The sequence below is a fragment of the Pipra filicauda genome, unplaced genomic scaffold (genome assembly GCF_003945595.2).
Source record: "Pipra filicauda isolate LSUMZ 115617 unplaced genomic scaffold, ASM394559v2 scaffold56_size3634133_pilon, whole genome shotgun sequence".
Classification (NCBI taxonomy): Eukaryota; Metazoa; Chordata; class Aves; order Passeriformes; family Pipridae; genus Pipra; species Pipra filicauda.
This window is the reverse complement of record NW_024104720.1, coordinates 983,617-1,010,547: the sequence shown is the minus strand read 5'-3', so window position 1 is coordinate 1,010,547 and position 26,931 is coordinate 983,617. Positions and strand designations below refer to the sequence as shown.

The window sequence follows — 26,931 nt, the reverse complement described above, 5'->3', positions numbered from 1 at the left end:
TTTGGTTTTATCTCCTAAATGTAGTATTGAAGAGGACTTGACGGAAAGACTTCAAGCTTCTGCATGCAACTTTGTTTTTGCTAAATGGAAGCTCCAGAATGTAACATTTCTTGTTAAATTAACAGAAAATATAAAATATTGTCTTTGGCAAAGTCACATGAGCAGGACTGTCTTAGGTCAGACCGGCTGCCTGTACAGGCCAGTGCTGTCTCCAGTAAAGCAAGTTAAGATAGCAGCAATAGGAGATGCTGTCTACATGAGTATATACGCCTTGCCAGTATAGGAGCTCTAGTACCACTCTTTTCCCTGATCCCATACACACAGTCTGATTTCTTCATTATGTAGTACACCACCAAATAAAGGTTCACAATGGAGAGAAGTAACTGCATAAAAGAATAATGAAATGATATTTTCAACCACAAACCATTTTGCCTTAGCACTGTGCAGTTCATAGCATTTTTTTAGGCACAGGTAAACTGACTGGACCTTCAAAGTGTCCAGACAAATGAATACAGTAATCTTCTCGTATCAAAAAGGATCTCTTAGACTTTCAAGTGCATTACATGAAATGTACATACATATGCAGATAAACACATATGTCAACACTCACGCTTTAATCTCAGTAGGATGTCTACAAACTCTCTACAGTAATTTTCGAAGAGGATAAAGATTAGCACATTCTCACAAGATTCACCATATTTTTAAGTTATTAGATTATGTAAAAAATTCAGCAAGTTCTTCATACTAAAACCTCTTCAAGGAAACATTTCGCGAAATCCAACACTGATCCTTCAAAATTTGGTGTCAAGTTAGAGCTAGGAATACACAAATGTCAATGACAAACAAGCTATTTTTAGCAAGTCAGTGCCTCACACTGGTTTTCTGCTGCTATGGCAACTTGAAATCTACATTATGAGTTTTCATGTTACTCCTTTCAAGATTATTCTGAGCAAAAAACCTCAAAGTCTACAAATGCTTTACATCTTGTTGCTCTTGCATAAAATAATCCCTATCATCAGCTGTGTCTCTGAAAACAGAAAAAATTCTCAGATAAGTCATCTGAAGACCATCATAAAATGGAGTTATTTTAATGAATGCAGGATATACAGGAAGATAGGCAGTACTCCCATAGCAGAGTATCTAATATTAATGTCCCACTAGACTTGGCAAAATGTCAAAGGCAAATGAAGAAAAATCTTGCCCTTGGCTCCGCTTCACTACTTAAACATCCCTTATCAAACTTCTTATGTGAGTGCATTAGCAGCCATAGCATGCACAGAAGAAGCAGTTAATGTAACAGTCAGAATTACAAAGTGTGCAGATATTGTCTAACATCCACCGGTTTTCCTCTCAGGAAACCCTCCTTTGAGTACAAACATAGTAAAAGAGCTTAGAAGTAATCAAAGGAGATTTACTGCCCAGTTGAAAGTAAAGATGAGCTCCCACAGAACTTCCCCCTCAGTCAAATGAAAGCAAGCTGCAAAGTGTTTTTCCAAAGCTTTTTATTTCCTGACCCCCAACTGAAGTCACAAAACTGGTAACGTATAAAGGTAGCTGTAATCATCAGCAAAGGCCCAACATTCTTCTTGTTCCTGCCTGAGACCACTCTTTTAGGAGATTCAGATAAAAAAACTCGTAAGAGATTGAGATTATTAATTTCTTCATGTTGTAGTTTTAAGATTGATACTAAAGCTTTGAAGACTGTGAAAGGATAGCCTCATGTTACTGGGATCCTTAGGGAACAAATTAGGTGACAACCTTCATCTGCAAACTGAGAATTTCAGAAAAGGAAGAAAACATAGCTGAAGAATTCTAAAACTCTGTAGCCACAAAACAATTATTATGACCATATAAGTCCAATATCTGCAATCCACAACCACCCTGTCAGCATTTAGTACCCAAATTGGGTTTGTAACCATTTTACTCAACATTCATCACTTTGCTCTACCACTAGGCACATCCTATTTTAGCTGCTGCTTCCATCTATCGCACCTTATAACTCTGTTAGGCTTTAGGGGGAAGCTCCTCTATTGATGCCTCAGCCTTTACTTCCATACCAGAAAGACAAACTTCATCTGCAAGCCTGTGCCATGAAGTGGAAATAAAGCACAAAACTCCTTACAGAGAAGAGACCCTGAGCATAGGCAAGGTTTTAAGGAGAAACAACCAGTAAAATAAAATTGTGACACATCAGTTCTAAATGCCATTTGTGGCACTGTTTCCTAAGTTTTATATATAATTTCCTAATTTTATATACACATAATAACATATATGTTTTATATACATATAATAACATGCATACATGTATGTATTTTATATTTTCTAATTTTTATACACATATAATGTATTTATTTTACAAGTATTTGTAAAGACAAGGCTAATCAGATAGTAAATAGGAAGAGTTACAAGACCATACTACATTAATATGTTACAATAGTGTTCTGGAAATTTTGTAATTTCAATAAGGAAAAAACTTACAACTTCTGAATTTCAGGCCATAAGGTATTCTGCAGCAAGTGATCCTCTGATGGAGGTTCTAAAAAACATTTGTACAGTGTATTCAAATTTGGTACTAAATAATCTAAAAATCAGCTAAATAATGCTTCAAGTTTATATCCAACGAACCTCATTCTCTATTTCCTACAACAGAAATGAAGCTCATACCTGTAAGGATCATGGGTTGAAAATAAATCTCAGGATACTGATTCGAAATTGTATTAAATGATTCTTCATCCTCTGCTGGTTGAAGAGCCATATCTCCTATTCAAAGTAAGGACTCCATTAGCTAGAGAACATACTTGAAAGGAAGGAAAACATGAGGACTTATTAAACGCATAAAAAGCATGTATTGTTTTTACAATACAAGTAACTGAAACCAGGTTTCCCTGCTTGCAGTTACAATAATACGATTATTAGAAGCTAGTTATTCTGATGCATGTGAGAATGAGATTTCTAAAAAAGATAAAATCTAACCTTTGAGAATGACCTCTCTCCATCAGCACAGATTCTTTTAGATATTAAAGAAAATTTGATTTGACTGAACAAAGCAGTCACTAGGAGTTCAACCTGTGTTTGCTCAATGTTAAACCTTTCCTTCTGTATTTGAAAATGTTTAAGACAAAAATCTCTGACAAAAGTGATGAGTTCCTAAATTTAATGTAGATCCCTAAATGAAAAGCCATGCTTGAGCAAGAGTATCTACACCTTGCAAACTTCAGCAAAACTGCTGAAGGCTCAGTCCTTAGCTTTAGGCAAAAGTACCAGAAGTAACAGAAAGTAGTTAATTTTAAGTTAAAATTCAACTCTGTCCTTCACTCTGACAGTATTAAGAAAAAGGTACAGAGCTGGGCAACAGTTTCTCTCAGACGTAAACTACCTTTTTGCCAAATGTACATCTCAAATACAGCAGTTTCAAAAAGTAGGTATAGAAAAAGCAAAAAAAAAAAAGATTATTTTCTCTTTCATACTGTCTTCTCTCTCCTTGAAAATGAAATGAGTAACATTTATCTGAGACCACTATCTGATCATCGGTCACCATGAAGATTCCTCTGCAGTGTGAGAACAGAGGTCTGTGGTGCTTTACCCCAAGCCATTAGTGCTGACAGCGTTGGGTGAGCAATGGTGGACAAGGCAGGAAAATTCTATTCATAGGGCTGCTTCTGGGTGGGCCATGTGAAATCAGTGGATATTAGTTATTCTCTGTGAGATGATAGAGAAGGAGGGGTTTTTCTCCTCTCTCAGCAGAAGAACTCATTAGAAAGCATGGGAAAAAAAACTTTGCCAAAATATATTTTATGAGTTATTTCAAGTATGAGTTGTATTTCAAGTACAACAAAGCTGGTTTTTCTCTCACAAATGGCTGAGGAAAGTTTGGCTTATTGCCACCAGAGACCCTGGAGACAAAGCTTATTAAAATGCTTCCTTTTTTAGATCACACCTTCTGAAAAAGCTTTAAGCAGACAAAAAACAGGTCTGACCTAATTTGTAGATTCCACTATAGTGCATTTTTACCAGAGACTTTATCAAAAACCAGACTACCAGTCTCATTCTCACTCTCAAGAAAATATTTTTTATCACCCTACACAGGTGCTTGTCCCTCCTTCCTTGTTCCCCCACAATGTAATTTCCAATGCCTCTCCAAGAAATTCACCTGGTGCCCCACCAGTCTTTACAGACACAACATTACTTGCTGTTGGCTAACTAATTCTTCCCTCCCCAATACTTTCTACAAAGCATCATTTACCTGGAGAAATGGCTATTTTCACTGTAAGAGAAAATCTGACTGATTCCCCTCAAAGAAGCATTACTTCTATAAGCTTCTACAAAGGTGATAACATTTGAGGAGAGTGTGAAAAGGACTCGAGAATGTAGGTAGGTAAGTATTTTACAGAGCAACTGCAAGTAGTAACAGGTAGTTTTGCTTTAATAACTCTGAACCTAGTTTTCACAGTATGCTATTCAATACTAATTTTTTGACTAGAAGTCATTAGTCTTCTTAGGGCAGGGAGGTGGGGGGTAGTGAGCATGGAAAAAAGAAGAAAAATGGCAGGTGAGGAATTCTTATAGTATCCTGCCCTGGCTACTCCCAGATGCATCACAGAAGAGCAATGAGGCTCTCAGGAGCCCTCTTCAGACTGAGTGGGGCTAATTCCTACAGAGGTGCAGGACACAATATGGAGAGCAGAGAAAGCATTTGGGGCTTGCACAAGACATTTGGGAATGTTTAGGGGGAAAAAACAAAGGCAGAGAAAGGGAGAAAAGATCCTCACTCGTGTTTTTATTTTTAAGCACCATATTTAGGTGCTACCAGAGAACTAAACACTTTGCACAATTTTATTTCTAGACTCTGAACTTGCAGTAATGCCTGCACTTACAGACCTACAAAAAATATGTACACTAAAACAATCACTTAAAAAACGTTTCCAGATGAAACATCATAACCATTATTTCTCACTGCCATACCTTCAAAAACAGCTTTATTGGATAATCCCAACGCTGGCACAGTTGCACCTTCTGGAAGATCAGATGACTGCTGAATTAAAAAAAAAAAAAAAAAGTTACACACAGATTGTTATGTAGGTTTGGATTTCAAAGGCCACAGTTTAAGAAATATCTGAGAGTTACTTTCCTAGAGAAGTGAAAGGGGAAACTTTGAAAAACTTCCAATCCTGGACAAAACAAAGACCAGTACTCCACCAGAAAAAAAAGAAAAAAAAAACCAAAACAAAACCAACCAACCAACAAAAAACCCACATACCTTTTCTTAGGCCTCAGGTCAAGAGTTTTCTTCATCCCTAATTACAGGTTTTCTTCAACAATTTTATTTATTCCAGCACATACATGACAATTAATCTATTAACTGAGAGCACTGCAGATTTTGACACAATAGAACTGGGAATAGTTGTTCTGAGGTGAAATAATAAAGCAGCATTTTGGAAAAGAGGGGGGGGGGTTGAGTGCCTGTGACCACAACTTCAAACACAACTCAGTAAATAGCACAGAGATGTGGCTGGAATACGTGCCTGTTTAAAGCAGCACAGGGGAAAGACAAATCATCAGTCAGAAATTACTTTTATAATGGTAGAGGGAAAAAAGTAAAAATTTAGAAAGGGTAAGTGAACTTGCGGACCTTTGTGCAGAGATGAAAAAGATTTAATAGCTGTAAAATCCCTTCCTTACAGTGTCTGAAAAGTTCAAAGACTGTTTTACAGAATTAAATCAACAATTTAGGTGACAGTTTAAAATTTATTTATATGTTCATAATTAGATGAGAAAGCATATGATAGACACATACAAGTCTAAGGCCCCTAAAACAAAAATGGTTCTTCATTACAACCCTAAGTATAATACAATCCAATGGATTTGAACTGAATATAATCCTATTCAACCCTTTTTGAACATAAAGGTGGCTTTGTTGGTTTTAAGTACTTTTTGGGGGAAGGCATGTGAGCCAAATTACAAAAAAGCTTACCCACTTTAACGATAAAAAGCTTTCACAGAAAACAATTTCAATAAAGCTACTTAAGAGTAGCTGTATCATTAGAGCTCACAAAGCCTTCCTCTTTAACCAAAGCCCATGTGAACACTTTGTGATATCACGAATCAAAAAACAGCAGTCAGACGAAGAGCCGATAAGAAAAGTCTACATAAAAGTAAAATAATGGTATCTGCCAGCATTATAAAAGCACAGAGTTTTTTGTACAATGGTCATTAATGCAAATGCTTACAAAGTCTTGTGGAACTAAAGCACTAAACAGCTACTTGTGTGACTTCTTGGTATCAAAAATGATTATACTTGTTTCCCAGATATTTCAATTGTTAAATTACATTGAAAGGCCAATCCATCTCCGAGACACTGCACAGAAAACACTGCTTTTGAGCAAGAAATCCAAAGAGAATGCAAGGCACTGTACAGAGGCATCTATCTTGAACAAGATCCCTGCTCTACAAAATGCAGGGAAAACCAGAATTAGATCTTAATGCAAATGGGGAGCAAAGAAAGGACAGCAATGCAGGACAGCATAGGTACCAACAACTAAGAATTGGAATGTAGAGGCCTCAAAAAAATTTTCAGTGTCAAGAGGAAATTAAGCATGAGCAAGTACATCTTTATAAATATTTATATATAAGAACTAACAACAGTGCTGAAAGCTTTATGCTATTTCCAAGCATACAATTAAAAAAAAACCAACTAATAATACCAACACATAACCACACAACAATAATTACATCCAGCCAGGACTACTACACCCGTAAATTAAGGAGAAGCACATTCCCAAGCTTTATTGTTTGCTTAATCCCCAAGTGTGTACAGTGGTCTACATGATCTGACTTATTTAAAATTCACCCACACTCTTTACAATCTTTTGACACTAGGTCTTGCTTGGTTTCAAATAGAACCTGTTTCATATGACAACATCACAAAAATACATATGCAGCAACACACATGGAAGTAAGCAGAAGGGAAAGGAAAAACAAGGTTAAGGTTTTAGAATGATTAAAGGAATTTTTACAGAGTTTAGTGTGATCTGAAATTTTCTAAAGCATTAACTTTATTTACATCTAAGAGGGTTGTCTTCATTTAGCATTGCTTTAGCACACTTACATGGGAGCACAGCTTCTCCATTGAAATACCAGTGATGTTACTGAAATTTTCTATAAAATTCCTGGGAGCACGAAAAACTCGAAGCACTTTTTCATCTGCTCCTGACACAAACTGAAACCGGCCAACCATTGCCAGACAACGCATGTCGTATCCATGTACTTGAGGCCTTGCAATTTCATGCCAGGTTACCTAAATGAACATACACAAAGTTAAAACACAATCCTTAACCAGAGAAGCAGTAAGATTTCAAGTTTGAAAAAAGTACTAATCTTTTACTTGCTAACTTCATTAACATAAAGCAGCCTTCTACTGATGTGCGTAAAACTGATGTATGATCACATAACATTAGCTGAATACTAGTTTTCCACCACACAATTCCTGTAATTAGTAAACTGTGTCCCTGCACAGATGTGTTTAAGGCACTTACTGTGACTTCTTTATGCTAGACAGTCAGGAATAGAACATAAATTGCCTAAGCAAAAGGAGGATTGTATGCTACTACTTTAGAAACTGTAGCTCTGAAAGACCTAAGAAAGGTAGTGATAATTACCTTGCTTCCTTCATCTGTCTTTCACAAAGCACAGCAGCACTGCTGTTATCAGGATAAAGGTTCCTACTTCCCTCTTTTCTTTAAATACTTGATTTTAGTGAGACCATTTAATATAAGTTCTGAAAAAAAACTGTCAAAACCAAAATAGTTTCTTGTAGAAAAAACATCTGGAAAATTATAGAAGTGTTTTCATTTGAAGTATTAGTTTTTCCTACTTTTCTACATTCATATCCACTCTTCAAGTTTTAACACAAAAAAACAAGAATTAACAGCTAATCAAAATAGATAGACAAGGTAGTTTTATAGTCATACTAAGCAAAGAATATTAGTAAAAAATATATTAAATTATTTAAATTGCTTTTCTAAAAATCTGATTTATTCTACACATGAGAAAAATTTTTTTCCAAAAAAATCTTTGTTTTCTAGCAAATACACTTTCATGAAGAGATTTTTCCGAAGTGTCATTTGTTACTGCTCCTATATGATACTTTAGTTGGAAAAATACAGTGTGCACTTTAGAGTTAACAGCTAACAGAATTAGAATTAATTTCATCAATTAAAATTAATTTAGACTACTTCAGTATTACAATGCCTGTAGCCAAGACAGAATCTACATTGTACTAGATACCATATGAATATAAACAAAGACATGTTATTGACTGTAAACTGCCTCACCCTAAAAATTCAATTGAGCTTTGAATGCTCAAGTTTCTAATAGGACCTAAATGGGAATTTGAGACATCCTACAAAACCTCATGATTTCACAAGGGCTCGATTACTTCCCAATGCAAAAAAAAGCATTCATTCTTAAAAAAAAAAAAAAAAAAAAATCAAACAGTGCAGAAAGCCTTTCTTACCCTTTACATACTTTAGATCACAGCACATAACAGGAACAAAAAAAAAAAAAAAAAAAAAAAAAAAAACAAAAACAAAAAACAACACACCGAAACACTCAAACCCCAAAACAAAGAGACAGCTGCATAAGTCACACAATAAGCTTCTTCCAGAAAAATCAGGATGCAAATTTGCATGACAAATTGAAGCTGACCATTATCCCCCATTTCTGATATTCTGTTATCAGAATTGAGACTTTAAGAAGGGATAATTATTTGCATTTAACACTTAGCTTCCTTTTTATAAAGAAAAACATGAATATTGAGCTGTAATACTAACTCTTCATAGATATATGAACCATTCATTGTGTCTTGTTAAGATAAATATCAGATGTCACCTGTTTTAATTTTTCAGATACTGAACTCAGTAAAAAGACTAAGGCATTTTAAAGGCCTGTGTTACCCAAGTTCATAAGCAGCAAAACTAAATGCCTGGTTTTCAGGGTTCAGAAGTCCTTAACAGACTCCTTCAAATGACCCATTTCTATGTCAACCCTCCACTTCATCTCACCAAAAGAATACCATAGCTTTCTCCCATACCCCATGCAGCAAATGCTGACACTACTTGGATGCAAGGTGGCTGCTCTGTGTCAGAACAGAAAGTATAAGAATTCAGTTCACACCAGATTTAGATATGAAGACCACAATCTGTCTGCTAAATCAATTGATTCAACAGTTTCAGGGAGAGCTGATCAGGTAAATCATACAAAGCTCAGTTCTTTCAGAAATAGGATTAAAATTTAGCAAGCAGCATACATAACAAAGAGTGGTACTTCAGTAGGTCACAGAGAAAGTGATATTGACAATTCTTGAAGGCTGCCAACTTACATCATGTGCTAGTCCTGGACTCTGCTTCACTATGTCAAATCCAACGTACTATCTTTTCCACACACAAGTATTGAGGCCATGTTGCTGAGAACACAGCTGCGTTGGGCAGGACACATCTCCAGGATGAAGGACCACCACCTCCCTAAGATCTTGCTTTATGGTGAACTTGCCACTGGCTGCCGCAAGAGAGGAGCCCCAAAGAGAAGATACAAGGAGTCCCTGAAACAACATCTCAGCCTTGGCCATATTGATCACCATAACTGGTCTACTCTGGCCTCCAATCGGGAGGCCTGGAGACACACCATCTATAATGCTGCTGATGCTTTTGAGAAAGCACGCAGGATGACTCTCGAGGAGAAAAGACAACGCAGAAAGAACCGTGCCTTGCAGAATATACCATGTAAGGAGTCTTTCTGTTGTGCCTTTTGCAATTGGACACGTCTATCTCGTACTGGCCTCATAAGCCACCAGCGTGCTTGGAACAAATGTGGATAGAGCCTTTCCCAAAATCTTCATTCGCGAAGCCTAGCCATGATGATGATCTTTTCCACAAAGCTGCTGTACCCTCCAGATTGGAGATTAAGGAAAAAAGCAGAGAAGGAAACTGGAAATGCCCTTCCTACAACACAACACTTCTGCACTCCTAGACAGGGTTCCCCCCAGCCCAATGCAGGAGGCGTGAGCAAGCACCTGTGCAGTCCTTAGTTTCTGACTGCACTCATGTAGTTCAGATAATCATTCTAGTAAAACAGTCAGTCATAAACAAACTGGTGTAAAAAAAAAAACCATAGTGAGAACTTTTTTTAGATTAAGCTTGTGTAAAAAAACCACAACCAAAGTTGAGTTTCTTTATGATTACCTGTAGCAGTGTTTAGCCAATTGTTAAACAACGGCAATAGATAGTTGTTAGAATCAGCCATATATTCCTCCTTCTGAAATACTACAGAGTCTTTTCCAAGACCCTGGGAGAAGACTAACTGAAGGTAATCTGGAGGTGAACTCAGGATTAAACAGCAGTTATATGTGATTGCAAAAACTCTGCCATTTAACATTTTTACAGTGAAAACGGGACACATTGAATAGTCAAACCAAGCAATTTTGAACAGATCACCTCCTGGGGATATTTAAGGTTTGAGTTATATTCAGGCGACTTATTCCAAACTCAGGACAGACAAGTCCTCTTAACCAAACTCACAAAATCTTTGAAGATCATACCTGTGTCTCTTCTTTTCTTTTCCATGGAGCAAAGAGTCTAGTAGTTTGATCAGAGCCCACACTGATGATAAACTCTCCTTCTGGATCCCACTTTACATCCTCTACACTGTTAAAATGTCCTGAAATCACAACTTCTGGAGTCCATTCTTTCTATTAAAAAAGTCACCCAAAGAAGCAAGGAGTTTTCACTTGACTGATTGGCATATTCTAACCCAAATAAAAGAATTGATGTACTTTCTAAGAAAGCAAGCAAAAGACATTTGAAAACAGCAAATTATTAGAACTCAAGAGTGACTAAAGAGATACAAATACTGATTTATTGCTCCAATCTAAGAGAAACTTGTGTTATTGGTTCAGTTGTAAACAAAGCACAACCACAAATGAATTCAGTCAATTCGACTTCATGATTCCCATAGGTAAGAAACAGGTTTTAGAGCCTGGGAGATTTCAACCTCCCTTCTGTGCAGGAGTGAGATTCCTACAATATTATGTTCGGAGAAGGACTATTTCAATCATTAATTTTAAATTGTACTGTTACACTTTTCTATTAATAACAGACACTTAACCTCAAGTGACATAAAAGCACAATTCTTTTAAGTAATACTACTAACAAAAAACCAACATACCTTATTAAACGCAGCCTGTTTCCAAAGGTGTAGTGCTCCATGAAAAGCGTGAGCAATGATCATCGAACCATCTGGACTAAAGTGGCAGTCAAAAAATCCAAGAGTATTGCCACCCACTTCACCTACCCGTACCTGAATTAGAAGTGAAATATCTATGAAAATGGTCTTCCACTCACAGGAAATCATTCTTATTTCATGAGATGAAAATTTACCTACGGACAGAAGTTCACATTATGCACACAAATACATTTAAAGAATATTTTAATTGCAAAGTTAAGAACTGATCTGAACTTCAAGCTGCACACTTGTGGTCAAACCAATGGAAATAGAATGTAAAATGAAAGAATAAAAGAATAACAACTTGTAACAAGCTTTACTGCACAACCCATTTTTAGAAGCCTGTAAATTTAGCCACAACTAAGCATTACAACTAAGGACATCAAATGGCATCTCCATGTGATCACTTGATTATGAACTAATTTCTACTTCAGTACAAAGGCACAAGAACTTTACAGTGAAACAGAGGAAAAATAAATACACTACTGTAATTCTCTCTCTTTCACCCAAGAGAGGATTAGAACTTCCTTTGTGACAGGAAAGATCACAAACAATGGTTGGCATAACCCAACACAAACAATTTCAGCTGAACTACTGCAATTTGGAAAAGCAGGTCAACTGAAAACAAAGACATCAATCAAAGCACTAGAGAAATCTTGTCGTACCACTTGTTTATTTAGGATGCTCCACATTAGAACAGCTTTCAAAATACTACAGTGACACGAGTATTCAGCTCAAATGGAAGAAAAACCTAATGACACAGCCCATGAACAAGTTATTGTGAGTAAAACCAAGCTTGTGAATTTCGTGTCAGCTGCTCTGTAGTAACTGCTTGGGTCACATTCCCACAAGGATTAACTGCAAATAGTTCAGGAAAGTTTCTTCCTCCTCTTACTAGGACAGCAGAGCATGTGTAACTATGCAGCACCTGTTTTGCTATACTATGAATGACAGTTGAGCACAAATACACCTTATAAACTCTCCAATACAGTAATAAGAAAGCAAAGAAGCGATAAAAATCATTTTGTATCACATTACTTTTTTTTAAATATAGTTTTATTTGCAACACAGCATCAGAGTGAGTATTTTTGCATGAAACTGCTTTTGCCTTTCTCTGCCAGAATTTTATAAAGCTTTTGTTCCCTACAGTACACACACTATACTGAAAACACAAGTTGAATACAGTACATATTGTGAGAAAGACTGACACTTGCCTGTTCTAGCCAGACTCCAGATTCCTTATCAGGCTCCCAGATGATCACAGTTTTGTCCATTGATGCAGACAATATCCTCATTGGTTGTTGCATGCTGCCATCTACAGTACAAGGAAAATTATTACCCTACAACCTAGGAGAATACTTGCTAAAAAAATTTGGTCATACTGTAATCCAAACATGGTAAGAAAATTGCTCAGCATCAGAGATGTGCAATGCAGTACCTATATGCCAGACTTAAAGCCATTGCATTCTTGCCAAGCGTTCATTAGGAGGTATTCTATTTTTCAGCCATAATCGCCCAAAGAAAATGCAAAACACGTACATGAGAAAACCGTATTCCACAGTTTACTCACTCCAAACTGATATTGAATTAAATATAATTTGGAGGATAAGCTGGAGCTTCACAAAGAGAATGCATAGCAGTTCTCAGTTCCATTCCTTAAGTAATTTTTTACTGAGAGGTTTACAGTTTAAAACAAAATAATCTCCTAGTATTCCCTGTTTGTTTTTTTTTTCCAAACTGTTAGATTCACTACAGATTTCAATACACTGTAGCACCTTGTAATACATAAAGCAGTCAGGACTGCTTCCCAAAATACAGTGAAACACTCCAGAAAAATACTGAACACAACTAGAATGGGGAAGATGAAACTGGCTGTGAAACCTGTAGGAGAACCGCTGGGGAACTTTTCTTGATAACAGACATGCTGGTGGGCATCTCATGATGAGGTGATATCTTATGCCAGCACCAGACCTCCTACCTTCAGCACTGAGAATATGTCTCTCAGATCAGTCTGCCTCTACTGACAATGTGTTTTGGGGAACCCAAGATTGGGCAGGCCACAGAATGCAAGCAGCTGCACGTATGCAGAAGCATGATGTAAGACACTTGGAAAACTTCATGGTCTGACAGGACAGTTTTCAAACTGCAGCACAAGACTGACAAGTCTATATTGTGCTCTAAGAGGAAAAATCTTTTACTAGGGCCTAATCAAAAAAAAAAAAACTTTAAGGACCAGATAACTAAGCCAAAATTTTTAAAGCAAGTCCTGTGTCTTTCACTACAGTTATTTTGGCATTCTAATGGCACTCTGCTGTTCAAGTGTTGCATATACACCAATAAAGATGTTGTTCATACCACTGCAGTCAGCTGCCATCAGTAACTCTAAAATATATCAGAAAAAAAGGCAACTTTGCCAGTACAAATACACAAGGGCATTCTGATTGTGCAAGCATGTCAAACCAAGAATCTCCTTCTCTTATACACCAGGTAGACACCTAACAGCAAATCAGTACTGCAAACCAGGCTGTCAAAATTTAAGGATTTTAAAAGAAAGATAAATAATAGAATAAAATACAAAATTCAATTTAAAATAACACTTTTTCAATGAGAATCTGCACTAATGCTTTATGGCTAGAGAAAATCAATACTCCAGGAACCCCTGGCATGTTATCTTAATGCATGGAAGACTGAAGATTAATCTTCTGAATGTTGTTATTTTTTTCTTTCTACTCCAAAAAAAAGAAAGGAGTGCTCTTGAGGTAATGTTTACCTTCTGAAGAACAGACATTTCAAATACATATATAGAAATAAACTATTAGAGCTATTAATTCATACTGATTAATTAATTCGTACACCATAATCAATAAATCAATTACGGTAAAGTCATTACAGCTCAGTTATTTTATTTCATTCTTTAAAGAAAACCTGAGTAAAAGGCAACATCCATTTACTCATAAAACCTTATTTGCAGAATTAAAAGGTTTTCATAGTCTACAGTAACAAGTGAACGTGCAAACACAATACAAAGACATGTGACTGTAATCTGTGTATACAACACTTAACACAGTTGCTACGTTTTTGGTATCTTTTTACCTTTGGAAAATGAAGGTTGCCAGTGAACTGCATACACCCAGTTTTCATGACCAGCCAATACCGACTCCAAAGTAACTGCATATGATGTGTCAGTATCTACCAGAAATCAGAGAAAAGCACATTGCTTTCTAAAAGCCACGACAAAACCAGGTCATTTCTGGTATCTTCAGTGAGAATAATCAACTGCTTCCAACATCTTCCAGTATCTCAATAGCTTATTGACATTGAACAGTTCCTTGAAAACCTACTTTGCTACAAGTCCTGAGTACCAGATTGAAGAGGTCAATGTATTGCCTCAGAGTGGTATCACAGAATTCCTGGAGAACTCTCCTGCAATTTTGAAATAAATGCTCTGACACTGGTTCTACCCATAGTCTTAAGCATATTCGCATCTCCAAATGACTCAAAATACAAGCATTAAGATACTTCAGACAATGAATCAGGATTTGCAGGAAGTAGCAGGAGCATTTTTTACACATAACATCATACGCATTTCATTATATTACCTATGTTGCCTGATAATTTATCCCACAACAGCAGCATCGTGAACCTCTGGTGTTACAGTGCTCAAACAGTACGTTAAACAACCATAAAGTAAGCTTGCACATACTTATCTGTTCTCTCCAGTATGTTTCGAAAGTTTAAGTAATAGAAGCACCTTTTAATTAATTGCATTTGAAACAAAATTAAAGATATGCTATTAAACTGGAGGAGAACTGCACAATAGCTTACTTCCCACAGACAAACATGTCCTACATACAGCATTTGGAATACACATAACAGTGCATGTTAATATTAAGCTCTCTCACTGCTTCACCATTGCTTGTAACACATCATTAACTTTACATAGTCAGGGCTTTAAAACAGTAACTCCGCTTTTTCTAACAGCTAAAAATAAGGCAGTCAAATCCATCTCACAGTCTTTTTATACAAGAAACAAACCAAATTAGATGGCAACCACCTTGTTAGCTCGCCTAAAACCATGAAGAGATACACAAGTGAAAAGTTGTGCAAGAGAATTTTACAGCTGTTACCTACCTTTGACAGTAAAAACATTCTCTTTCAATCTTATGGAATCATCTTCAGTTTCTGGAAGTTGCTTTGATTTTGTACACACTTTCCAAATTCTTATCAAACAATCCTGAGCACAGCTTGCTAAAAAAAGGTCTTCCCCTGTTTGTTTTCAAAGAAAAAATTAGACCCACATTCTCATTGCTTTTTCATTCAGTCACTGCCATGATTAACCTACCCTCTTTCCAAAAACGCACCTACAGTGTTATCCAAATTTTCCTGTTGTACACAATATCATACAAAACATATTGTGTACAATATCATACAACATATAACATCATACAATATCACACAACATATGACAAGTTGTTGTTTTATTTCAACATCAACTCACTTTCTAATTTCAAACTCTCTATGAATTTATAACACAATGACTAGGAACATATCCCTGCTTACAAAATGTGGAAAACATGGTAAATACTGTACATATATTGTTCTACATATGCTTCCCTACTACTTATGGCTGTTGCTGTTAGAATTCTACCAATTAGTCTCAATACTTGTCAAGAACTCCTTTCCTCCTTTCTTTTCTTCAGGGTTGGAGCTCCTCTAATTCCATCTATTTTATTTGTGCCAGCTATTTGATTAGTTAACATCTGAAAACATTATCCTCTTAATTTCTTATTCTTAAAAAAAAAAAAAGAGGGGGAAGCAGGAGAAGAAAAGAGAAAAGGACTATTTCCCCCTACTCTCCCCACTGAAAAAGCAGCCAACTCTTCCTCACTCAGATACAGATATCTGTTTATTGCTAAAACTCCAATTTGTTTGCATTTAGGTATCAGTTAGGTAAACATATTTGAGGCAAGCAAGAAAAATGTTTACATCTTAACAGGACACAAAGTTCCATCTTGATTTTTAATATTAGTACCACCATCTCAGGAAACCAAACATCACAACTGCAAGAGCTGCGGTGCTACAGTGCATCAAAGTCATCTGCTGGAGGGGTAATACAAGTAGTACTGTCATTAAACCAGTATTCCACTTTATTCATCTTTCATACTGACCACAGACTGCCCACTCAACACCTCTTATCCAATCTTCATGTCCAGGGAGTATTAATGTTTTCTGAAACTGAACAAGAATTCCTGTTATATCACAGAAATGTACTTAATTACTATGCACATATCATCAACGAGCTTTGGTTTTTCAAGTCTTTTATATTTACAGCTCCACTACTTGAAACTGGAAAAAATTCAGCTGCTACTAAACATTTTTGTTTACAGATAGATTCTCATAAGCCGTTTTGGTTTTGCCACCATTAGATAAACATGTTACATTATGGCATTACCCATACATGAGCAGGAAAGAATGTGAATTTAAGGTGCACACCCTCAAGAGGCTACAGTCTCCCTATGATAAAGATAAATTTTTTTTTTATCTTTATCAGGTTTACTGCGGTACACAAAGAATAACATAATGCTAGTATGACCTGACAAATAATTTCTCTTATAATGTTACCATTTTATTTTGATTCAATTAAGTGTTTACTGCTTACTTAGCGTTTAAACCATTTCTATTTTTCTTTGCCCAGAAACAGCTCTTTGACACTTTCAGGACACTTTTTTATCTCAAGTTGAATTAAAATGTCTGAAATAACCATTACCGTTAAAACACTACTGTAGTTTAGCATGAATAAATATCACATTATTTCTGGCATTTATATTCTGCTAAATCCCTTACCTAGACCTACTAAGAGCTAAGATTAAATGATAGCCTCTGCTATCAGCACAACTCTGCAACTGAGCTCTTTCTCCCTATCTAGGAGCAAAAACAAGAGCCTTTCTCATTGCATGTCTGCTCTTTCTCAAAATCTCTCTCTTCTGCTACAGAGTTGATGGTAATCAACAGTAACTCAGCCAAAGGAAAAATCTGCAGTATGAAAAAACCATACTCAGAAATTGGTGCCTCTCTCATTCACCCAAAGTTTCTGATACTCTCCAAAGTCACCTTCCCATCATTGTCATTGGCTTCTCCTTGTTCTACATTTGCAGTCACAGAATCATAGAATGGTTTGCTTTGGAAAAGACAATAAAGATCATCTAGTTCCAAAGCCCCTGCCATGGGCAGGGACACCTTCCATTAGATCAGGTTGCTGAAAGCCCCATCCAACCTGTCCTTGAACACTTCCGGGGATGGGGCATCCACAACTCTGGGCAATCTGTTCCAGTGCCTCGTCACCCTCACAGCAAAGAATTTCTTTCTAGTATCTACTCCAAACCTACCCTCTTTCAGTTTAAACCCATTGGCCCTTGTCTCATGACTACATGCCTTTGTAAAATGCCCCTAAAATTACAGAACAATCTATATATGAAATACCAAGTTGGAACAGCTGATCAGATACTTCCAAATCAGAAAGTTTTGGTCTTAAGAATGTGTTCTCACGGCCATCTAAGCCTCATTTAGCTAGTCACTTCTGGACTCACTGGTACTTCTGGATGTGGCATTCCAGATCAATATTTATGTTAAGCACCCAATATATTATGGGTAAGTAAAGGCAGGAACACCCCAGGAAGCAAGATCAAACAGCAACCTAAGATTTTTCCTCAAGACTACATGTTTCTGACAATACATTAAAAAAAAAAATTTAGCAATTCATATTTCAGACAGTAGATAAAACATGTATTTATTTATTCATTTACACCATCTTTGACATAATGCTCTGTATTTTATATTCACCAAGGTAAGTTGGTAAGGTTTTTTCCAAATGAAAGATTGGCTTAGGCTGAACTGTTGCTAAAATACTTCTCTTTTATGGTTCTGTTAATGTTAAACAGTGTGCCCATCTCCTAAAACTTGACTTTAACATTAATCTAAACATACATCTAATAATTTTCCTTTTTTTAATTTCAAGGTGTTGTGGTATGTTTTTTCTCTAATCACCCTCATCATCTCACATCAAAAAGAACTATTACAAAAAGCAGCCATTTGTTCTTTCTTTAAAGAGTAAAACTAATTACTTTGAGATTATTAATACCACCCCAGGTTTCTAAGTCATTTCCCAAATGGGCTTTTATGCACTACTTAGCTTTAAGTCAAGCATTCAGTTTCTTTGTGCTATAGAACAAGCACTCTTAACCAGTCAGCTAGAAGCCTATTAATTTTTATTTTTACATGCTTACATTGTGTAGTCCCCTTGAACTTGGTGGCAATTCACCTGGTTTAAGGTGGAGGTTTCTGAATTTCATTACCTCATATTCACTCATCAGCAGTAATACTAGCACCAGATGGTGTATGTGGTCCCGTTGCTGAGGAGGGATATCCCCATACCTCTGTAAATACGTTCACTCCCTTAAATGAAAAACTCACGATGCTGTCTTTCCCATTCCTATCACATCATCCTCAACTTTGCACCTATCTGAACAGTGTCAGTACAGTGGCTGGAAAACAGCGGTGAACACAAGGTCCTTTACCACGTACAGAAGGAAGATGCCACAAAGCATGACTGTGACCATTCCTAGTCATACGATTTAATTTTAGGTAGTCTTGTGAGGAGCAAGGAGTTGGACTTAATGATCCTTATGGGTCCCTTCCAACTTGAGATATTCTATGATTCACCCAAAGTTTTCAAGATATTGTTTCCCATAAAAATAAAAATTGTCCACTGAATCTGAGCAAGCAGTAGTGTTGCTGTTATGCCTTCTGCTAGGGTTTCTTGTATTGTTTTTGCCCTTTTCTTTGAAGACTGTGTTTCTTAGTATCACATATTCAGCTTGTTAGATGTATTCTGTTCTAAAATTGAATCAATATAAAGCTCCTTGCAGATGCATGTGGTCATTATTTTTAAGTGACTCAGTCAAAGTTTTTATTATTGTCTAGGATATATTTACCAGTATTTTGAGCTGTCACTCTTCTCTTTTTTACAGATTTTGTTTCTATATCTCATATTTCTCCTTCTCTATTTCAGTTTTCCACTTGGTCTTCACTGGTTACATAAGAAGTTAGAGTACCAACAGTTAAATTTAACAAAACCTCACGGTCTGACTCACCTACTTCACAGGCTTTCCCATGCCTCTTAACTAATCTCTGAACATTGCTGCTAAGCAACAATTTGGTCTCTTTTCTTTTAAGCAAAGAATAAAGCTGTTCTGTAGGTAGCAAAACTAATGAAGCCAGTTTGTCTGTGGACGTGCTCAGCACACTCTGAACAACTAATTCTGCCCACACTTGGGGTACATCTTCTTCAGGACCAGGCTAGTGGCATTGTTTGGCAAATTTGGCAACAGAGGTTCAAGTCTTCTCATTTTTTCTGCAGCAGATGTTAGATGTGATATCCCTCTTGCATCTGTATATCTCATCAGATTAGAAAGAGCCTAAATTGTCTTTGAGTCTCTTACTCCACTTTTCAATTAGGTCAAATTATTTGGGTGAAACCTAGTCAAACACGCACTGCACCATCTTCTCCTAGAAGCCAAGCTGAATATAGAAATGTTTTGGTTTAAAGCTCTATTTTGATCCCCTGGTTTACTTATTTCCCCTCCATAGGCCACATCCATAGATATTATACCTCAAGCAGGAAGACATATAATGGTTTCTGAAAGATTTTTCCCTGGATACTTTCATAAATCAATACCCTCTTTCAACAAGTCAGAAAAGCAAATAGTTTATTTTTCTCTCTACTACTTAACACAGGAAGGGATCTATGGGTAGGGAATCTTATATTTAAAGTCTGTCCATTCAATTTCAAAAACCAAGCAGTTGTTAATGAATAAATATGTTTCAACTGTAAAATTAATGAGTTTACCAAAAGGTAGCCTGAATTAGCTAACTGAAGATGCCTCATCCTCCCTCAGCATCTAACAGTGCCCTTTAAGTTTCATGAATGTACATTCTACCTCTGGATTCATACAATTTTTTTTAGGGTGTTAACTAAAGTAAGTGGTTTACAAGAGTCACAATTAACAGGACAGAGCCACAAATCCTTACCACTAAGGGAGTAACAGAGTTTAAATTCTAATGACTCTCCTATAAGTTCTAGTAAAAAATGGCAGGACAACGGTAACACTTCCTTCAAATACCTTTAAGAGTACTACAGTAGCCATATAAAAAGGTGTCAGCAGATCTGAGAGAATCTGACTAAAGAGGAGAACCTGCCTTTAGCAGCTAGGAAGGAATTTATGTCAGAAGGCTTGCAAGGATGTTTTAATTCTGTTAGCAATGCACCACACAAGCACTTTTACAAGGAATCAGATTTGGTCTCTTCTCCTTGAGACCTACACAGTCCACTTAGTTAAAAGAGATGTTCTGGAAAGTTAAGATAGGCACCAACAAGAAGTCCCACCTCATTTAAGAGATACTCTGAACACCAACTCTGCCAGAACAGCTGGTGAAAACACTTTCTAAAACTGAAGGTGTGAAAAATAACACATGTAAAATAAGAGAAAATTGCTCATCCCTTGTACAAATAAAGTTTTCTACTACTTCCAAAAAAAAGAAAACACCACAAACTTGCTCATGAAGACGAAGATGAAACTTGAATAAACAAGTTACCTTTCTTTATCCTCCACAGACTGACTGCATTTAAGAATGGCTAAGACTATTGCTATACTCAAAAGTTTGGCCAACAATTGGCAAAATAAGTTATGTATCTCTGAACATTTTTGGCAGTCAAATCTATACAATTTGTTATTCTGAATCATACAAGAAAACAAGTTACAGACTCTGAATGAGAAAAATCAACTGCACAGCCCCTGAGATAAGTCTTTCTTTAGCACACTGAGAATCATGTGGCATTCTGCCATTGCTAATTCCCACAGAATTCACTAAATTAACTCACGAGCTAATAAGAAAAAAAAAAATTTAAAATTTTAGACAGCACCCTTCTTTTCTGCTTAGTAGTCACGAAATCACTCAACATAGCAGACAAACAAGGAAGTACTTATTTTATTGATAACAACAGCAACCAAAATATCTTATTGTTGTATATGGCAACACGAACTGGCAAAATTATCTATAAAGTAGCTTTATTCTTTCTCAAAAGAAAAAAAAAAAGAAAAAAGGAGTGTCTATTCTTTAATCTCCAAGGGCACTGGGCCTGAACAGATCCAGAAGAATACACATGCCAGTTTCAATGGGGGTTTCATAGCTTCACTGGTGCATTGGGGCAGTGCTTGTGGTTTGAGGGGTTTTTTAAGGGAGTGAGAGAGAGAAGAAAAGTGACACTGACTTCTGTTTTGGAAAACAGTCATTCAACACATGCTTTAGAATCTAACAGATGCAAGGGAGGACATAATGTTTTTCTACTGCTCCAAAGGAACATTCATCTGTATGAAAAATTAAAATTGCCAGCTTCCAAATAAAACATGAAAAATGTGTGTGCTTTTAGAAGATCAGATACTCCTAAAAATATGTTTTTTGATGTTCAAAAGCATTCAAACATCAAGAGCATACTTAGCATAAAATTATACTTAGCGTAAAATACTTAACAAAAAAATAAACATAAAATTCCTCAGATATAAATCATAACAGTTTTATTATAAGAATTTATAGACTGAAAGTAATATCATTTCCATATGAACCACTCAATGCATGGATACTTAATAAAGAAGGACAGTTGCAGCTATTTTGTATCAGTGGGAATAGAAACACAGGCTATCTTCACACAGGGAAAAAAAGTTAAGAAAAACGAACACTTTCATACACTGAATCCAACTTCAATATTCTGTATGTGCATTTCACCATTACCTAGAAAAATGGATGAACTATTTGAAAAGGGGCAGTTGTATGTGAGGGCTATCTAGACACAGATAGTACTTAATGAAGAACTTCATCTATAGCACATATGAAAAGAAGCAGAAGAAATGAGTAATGTTCTAAGCAAGAGACAAAAACTGCAGTTACCTGACCATTCTGCTGTGTGAACAAACTTATTTTGCAGTCGTCACCACCGCAAGCCAGAATTGGTACTGGAAAGGAAAAGAAAGTCTTCATTTTTTATAAAATCTAATATTCTAAGATATGAAAAAAATATAAAGCTAATTTAAAAATTAATATAGTATTAAGAAATATATTACCATCTACAGACAGGCAAGTGTGATACCACTTTTTAATGTTTTCTACGCTACATGCCTAACACTATTTGAAATAGGCTAGTATCTCAAGAACACAAAACTCAGAAGTTATTTTGGCACGCAAATAATATCTGCAAATATTTAAGATGCCAACAAGAGTAGTTCGCCTCACGCTCCCATATCTGTAGGAAGTTCAAGGTTTTTAATTAATTACATTTTATTGATATCAACGGGTATTTGCTCTAAATAAAGAGGAAGCAAGGAGCAAAACGACTCACAACTAATGCAGTTCAAGTTCCTAAATCAACTGAAGTAAGTTTAGATGAAGTTAGTGCAATTATTATACAGCAAATAAAAAGACAGACCAAAAAAGGAAGACAGATCACCACTATCTGTAACCAAGAATATGAAAGCAAAGAACATTATTATAAACGTACTCAAGTCTTGAGTAGTAGTTTACTTCCACCGGCTATCCTAGAAAGTGCATAAACCCCATAAGTCTATTGAATCAAACCAAGCAAAGTTACGTCTAAGGGTAAAAGAAGAGAAGTTAGGCAGTGTATTAGTTCATCTCTGCCATAGAAGATGATGGGGGGAAACAGGTAAGCCTTACTCTACTCTTTTTTTAGGACCTAAGGATGAAGTACTACTGCTAGGGACTGAAATAGTAAAAGAAAATGAATTCATTATAAAATTATGAAGAAATAAGTTCTCAGGGCTAGACATTTGCATTTCTCAAGTCTGAGTAGAAAACAACATACTAAATTTCAATAAAATCAACTATTTCCTTTAGTGTGGATAGACCAAAATCGACTTGAATATTCATAATACTTTTATGCTGTATGCTAATTTCCTCTTTCTGCTTGTACCAAATCTGTGCCTAGTTATCTGTTGTTCCTCTTGCACTTTTAAGCTGCATTCCACATTCTTGTACCTCCATCATTTGCCGCTTTTTTCCAACATCTAAGTCACATTTCACCTCCATCTCCCCCTCATTTTACATAGGGCTAAAAAAAAATCCCCCTTTGAACTGGAGGCAATGAGTTGTTGTGAAAGAAGACCTGGTTGTCGGGTCCACAAAAATTGGGCAAGGATGAGGTTTTCTTCCACAAAATACAATACAATGGATGTTCTTGGAAACAGTCCATTACTCTAACCATATATTTACTACATGGAATGAAACTTTAATAAAAACAAGGACAGAGTTATGATCTAGTTGCTGTAGCAGACAAATGCAAATAGTTTCACTCAAAAGTTCTATCAAGAAATGTGTAACTGGCAAAAACAGACCAGTATACAGTTTCTTATATAAATGTTCTAGGTTATTAGAATCTTACTGAGATAAAAGTCCTACAAAAGAAATAAGAAAAGTAAGTTGGATCAGCAAAGCTTTTCCAAGTTCACTTGCTCTTTTTTCCATCTGCTGTAATTCAGTTCTGAGGAGACAATTATTTACTGTCAAAGGCCAAGCTACATCATGGCACTTATCCAAGTGGTAGGAAGAAACACAGAATGTGACAAAAGAGCTGATCAAGATTTGTAAAATAGTAAACCCTATTCCCAGCATTTTAGAAGCAGAGTTCTGCAGACAACCAACCAAAACAGCACAAAGATCTTCTTCAAGACTCAGAAACAAATGTACAGAAACTCCTCAGCTAAGAGGCTGCTCAGTAAAGTGCTTAAGTTGTATTCCAGCTGCAAATGACTGGTCAGATTTTCCTGAGAAGTCTATCAGCTTTCCCCATTTGACTTCTTCACAAAAATGGGTCAATTTTTTTTAATAATTTATTTTTGAGGACAATCAGTTAAAATACTAGGCATCATGAACATCAATGCCTTCTGAAAGCTAAAGCATCCATTGTGTACGAATCAAATCTCAATGTAAGCTTTATATTTCTTTGCTTGGTGAAATTAGAGGTTACCGCAAATGCTTCTAGTTTAGAAGTGTAGTTTACGATTTTCAGAAAAATAATTCTGTATTTAATTCCTGACTTAAGAAATGAAGATTTTCCCCAAGAGAAAAGATTTTTTTAAATCTTAATACAGCTGACAACACAGCCTTCATAAAGATTTCAGAGCAACTCTTGAAGTTTTCATAGATCATTTTTCCCTGAAGCTCATAAAAATTCCAAATTGCCACTACAGATTAACGTTTCTGACAAAATGATCAGTAGAGATATTTTTAATAATATATTTTAAGCTACTTTATATAGATTTCAGAATTAACATACTCCTCTGAATAAAAGCAGTTCTGTTATATGGATGATTATGTCAGGTTTATGGAGAAAACAGAGAACATGGCTATGCTATATTAAAAGCCCCTCTACAGATTTCTCCAAGAAACATTTCTAATAGTACATTTGTGGTTCCAAATCTAAACTATTCTGTGACAATTATAGCAACACAGTTCATTGGCACGAAAAACACATAAGTATAGGAATTTTTTTTCTAATTCCATACAAAACCTATGCAAATAACTTCTCATTCAAAAATAATTTCAGTTCTTCAGAAAAGTAAAGTACTCTTTCTCATGTTATGAGCACTGTGTTACTTAGGATAACTAATTTAAATGGGGATCGAAAGAGTCCGTAGTAAAGGACTGTCAAGTTCTTAACATAACTTTCAGCAAAATTGTGTTTGGGGGACTCTGGGAGCTTTTCACAGCTAAATAAAATGCTTACTATTCCACCATTTAAAGAAGCTCCAAGTACTCTATGCAATTTTGGTTTCAAAAGCATTTAGTTTTAAGAATTAATATGATAAATCTTAATTTAAGGTGTTTCCAAAGTGAATAATCACTTCTCTTATATACAACATTAAACAGATGCACTACTCTAGAGTTTTAGTGACTATTTCTTATCTGTACAGTATCATAAATGAAGAAATAATCCATTGCTTTGCAATATGAATGATATACTCATTAAGCTGGCACAACAGATGCTTCACTTCTAACAAAATTCATATTGGAGGTAATGATTTTAATTTATCCTCAAGCCTTTTAACTTCATCTCAACAACCATCTGTTAGCACATTCACAGGAGAAAAAGAGAGTGAGGTTTAAAAGCTCTTTACTGGTGCGGATGATGCTTTTGGTATCAGACACACCCTGAAAACAGAGATTGGTATTTTCAAATGGGACAACATATCTTGATAGAGCTTTCATATCTCCCAGAATTATCACAAGCCAAAGAATAAAATAAGCTGGTGAATAACTACTCTGGAGGCATATAATCAAAACAACATATCAGTGTAAAATGCATTCAGCAAAGAGTTGAAAACTCTAGATACAGTAAGAAAATTTAGTACTTTTTCTCTTGGGACCCCAGCACATCTCCATCCACATGAAAGACTGTAATGATACTTAAACAAAAACTTAATTTGTGTATCTGGCTTGAGGATACATGTAGCTTAAAAAAAAAAAAAAAGCTTCTACATATTTGCAACAAAAGAATGTGCCTGTGGCAGGCTACAAAATCTGAGCATTTATGTTAATAGAAAACTATATAAACCATACTGAACAGTCAGGTTAAACTAGTTCAGCATCTCAGGTTTTTTCACATTTAAGACTGAACAGGTGATAAGCACTGCTTGTTAATCTGTAATTTTCAATGCAGGCCTGAGAGTTCTTTTTCTGGCTCTTGCCCTTCAATTCAAGAACAAACATACACAGCAGCACAATAAGGAGTAGGTGCAACTACTGGTGCAGCCTCACCTTGGGTCCTATGTGCAGTTTTGGGCACCACAATACAAAAAAGACATTAAGCTTTTAGAGAGCATCCAAAGGAGGGCAACAAAGATGGTGAAGGGTCCAGAGGGGAAGCCATACGAGAAGTGGCTGAGGTCACTTGGTCTGTTCAGCCTGGAGAAGAGAAGACTGAGGGGAGACTTCATTGCAGTCTACAACTTCCTTGTGAGGGGAAGAGGAGGGGCAGACACTGATCTTTTCACTCTCGTGACCAGTGACAGGACGCGAGGAAATGGCACGAAGCTGAGTCGGGGAGGTTTAGGCTGAATACTGGGAAAAGGTTTCTCTCTCAAAGGATGGTTGACAACTGGAACAGGTTCCCCTCAGAAGTGGTCACAGCACCAAGACTGACAGTTCAAGAAGCATTCGCACCACACTCTCAGGCACATGATGTGACTCTTGGGAATGGTCCTGTGCAGGGCCAGGAGCTGAACTAAATGATCCTGATGGGTCCCTTCCAACTCAGCATATTCTATGATCATCCTATCCTATTCACATACAGCATTGTTACCTCCTTTTAAAGCTCTCCGTTTCAAGAGTTCAACTAAAAACTCCATTTCAGTGTCATTTTGAAGACACTGTAATCAGTCGGTGTTTTTCTAATTACTAAGAAGAGTTCATTGAAAATCTTTAAATACAAACATCAGCTTAGGTTATTCCATAGAAAACAAAAACTGTGGCATAAGAGTCTGGAGTCAGTCAAGTGAAAATTTGTTTGGGGGATTTCTTAGATTTTATGTT

At 36.2% G+C, this 26,931-nt stretch overlaps 1 protein-coding gene across 2 annotated transcripts in view; it reads right to left on the bottom strand.

The window, feature by feature from the left end:
- Nucleotides 1-26,931, bottom strand: part of ELP2 (elongator acetyltransferase complex subunit 2) — a 37,915-nt gene that overhangs the window by 5,628 nt on the left and 5,356 nt on the right. Inside the window, exons 6-16 of one of the 2 annotated variants that reach the window (XM_027740799.2) lie at nucleotides 22,276-22,340; nucleotides 16,443-16,509; nucleotides 15,406-15,540; nucleotides 14,368-14,463; nucleotides 12,489-12,589; nucleotides 11,218-11,349; nucleotides 10,592-10,741; nucleotides 7,106-7,294; nucleotides 4,963-5,032; nucleotides 2,665-2,760; nucleotides 2,479-2,536 (exon numbers count right to left, since the gene is read on the bottom strand). In XM_027740799.2, coding sequence (XP_027596600.2) covers nucleotides 2,479-2,536; nucleotides 2,665-2,760; nucleotides 4,963-5,032; nucleotides 7,106-7,294; nucleotides 10,592-10,741; nucleotides 11,218-11,349; nucleotides 12,489-12,589; nucleotides 14,368-14,463; nucleotides 15,406-15,540; nucleotides 16,443-16,509; nucleotides 22,276-22,340 — 1,159 coding nt within the window. The remainder of the gene's footprint in view (nucleotides 1-2,478; nucleotides 2,537-2,664; nucleotides 2,761-4,962; nucleotides 5,033-7,105; nucleotides 7,295-10,591; nucleotides 10,742-11,217; nucleotides 11,350-12,488; nucleotides 12,590-14,367; nucleotides 14,464-15,405; nucleotides 15,541-16,442; nucleotides 16,510-22,275; nucleotides 22,341-26,931) is intronic. The other variant, XM_039387511.1, reaches the window with a different exon arrangement.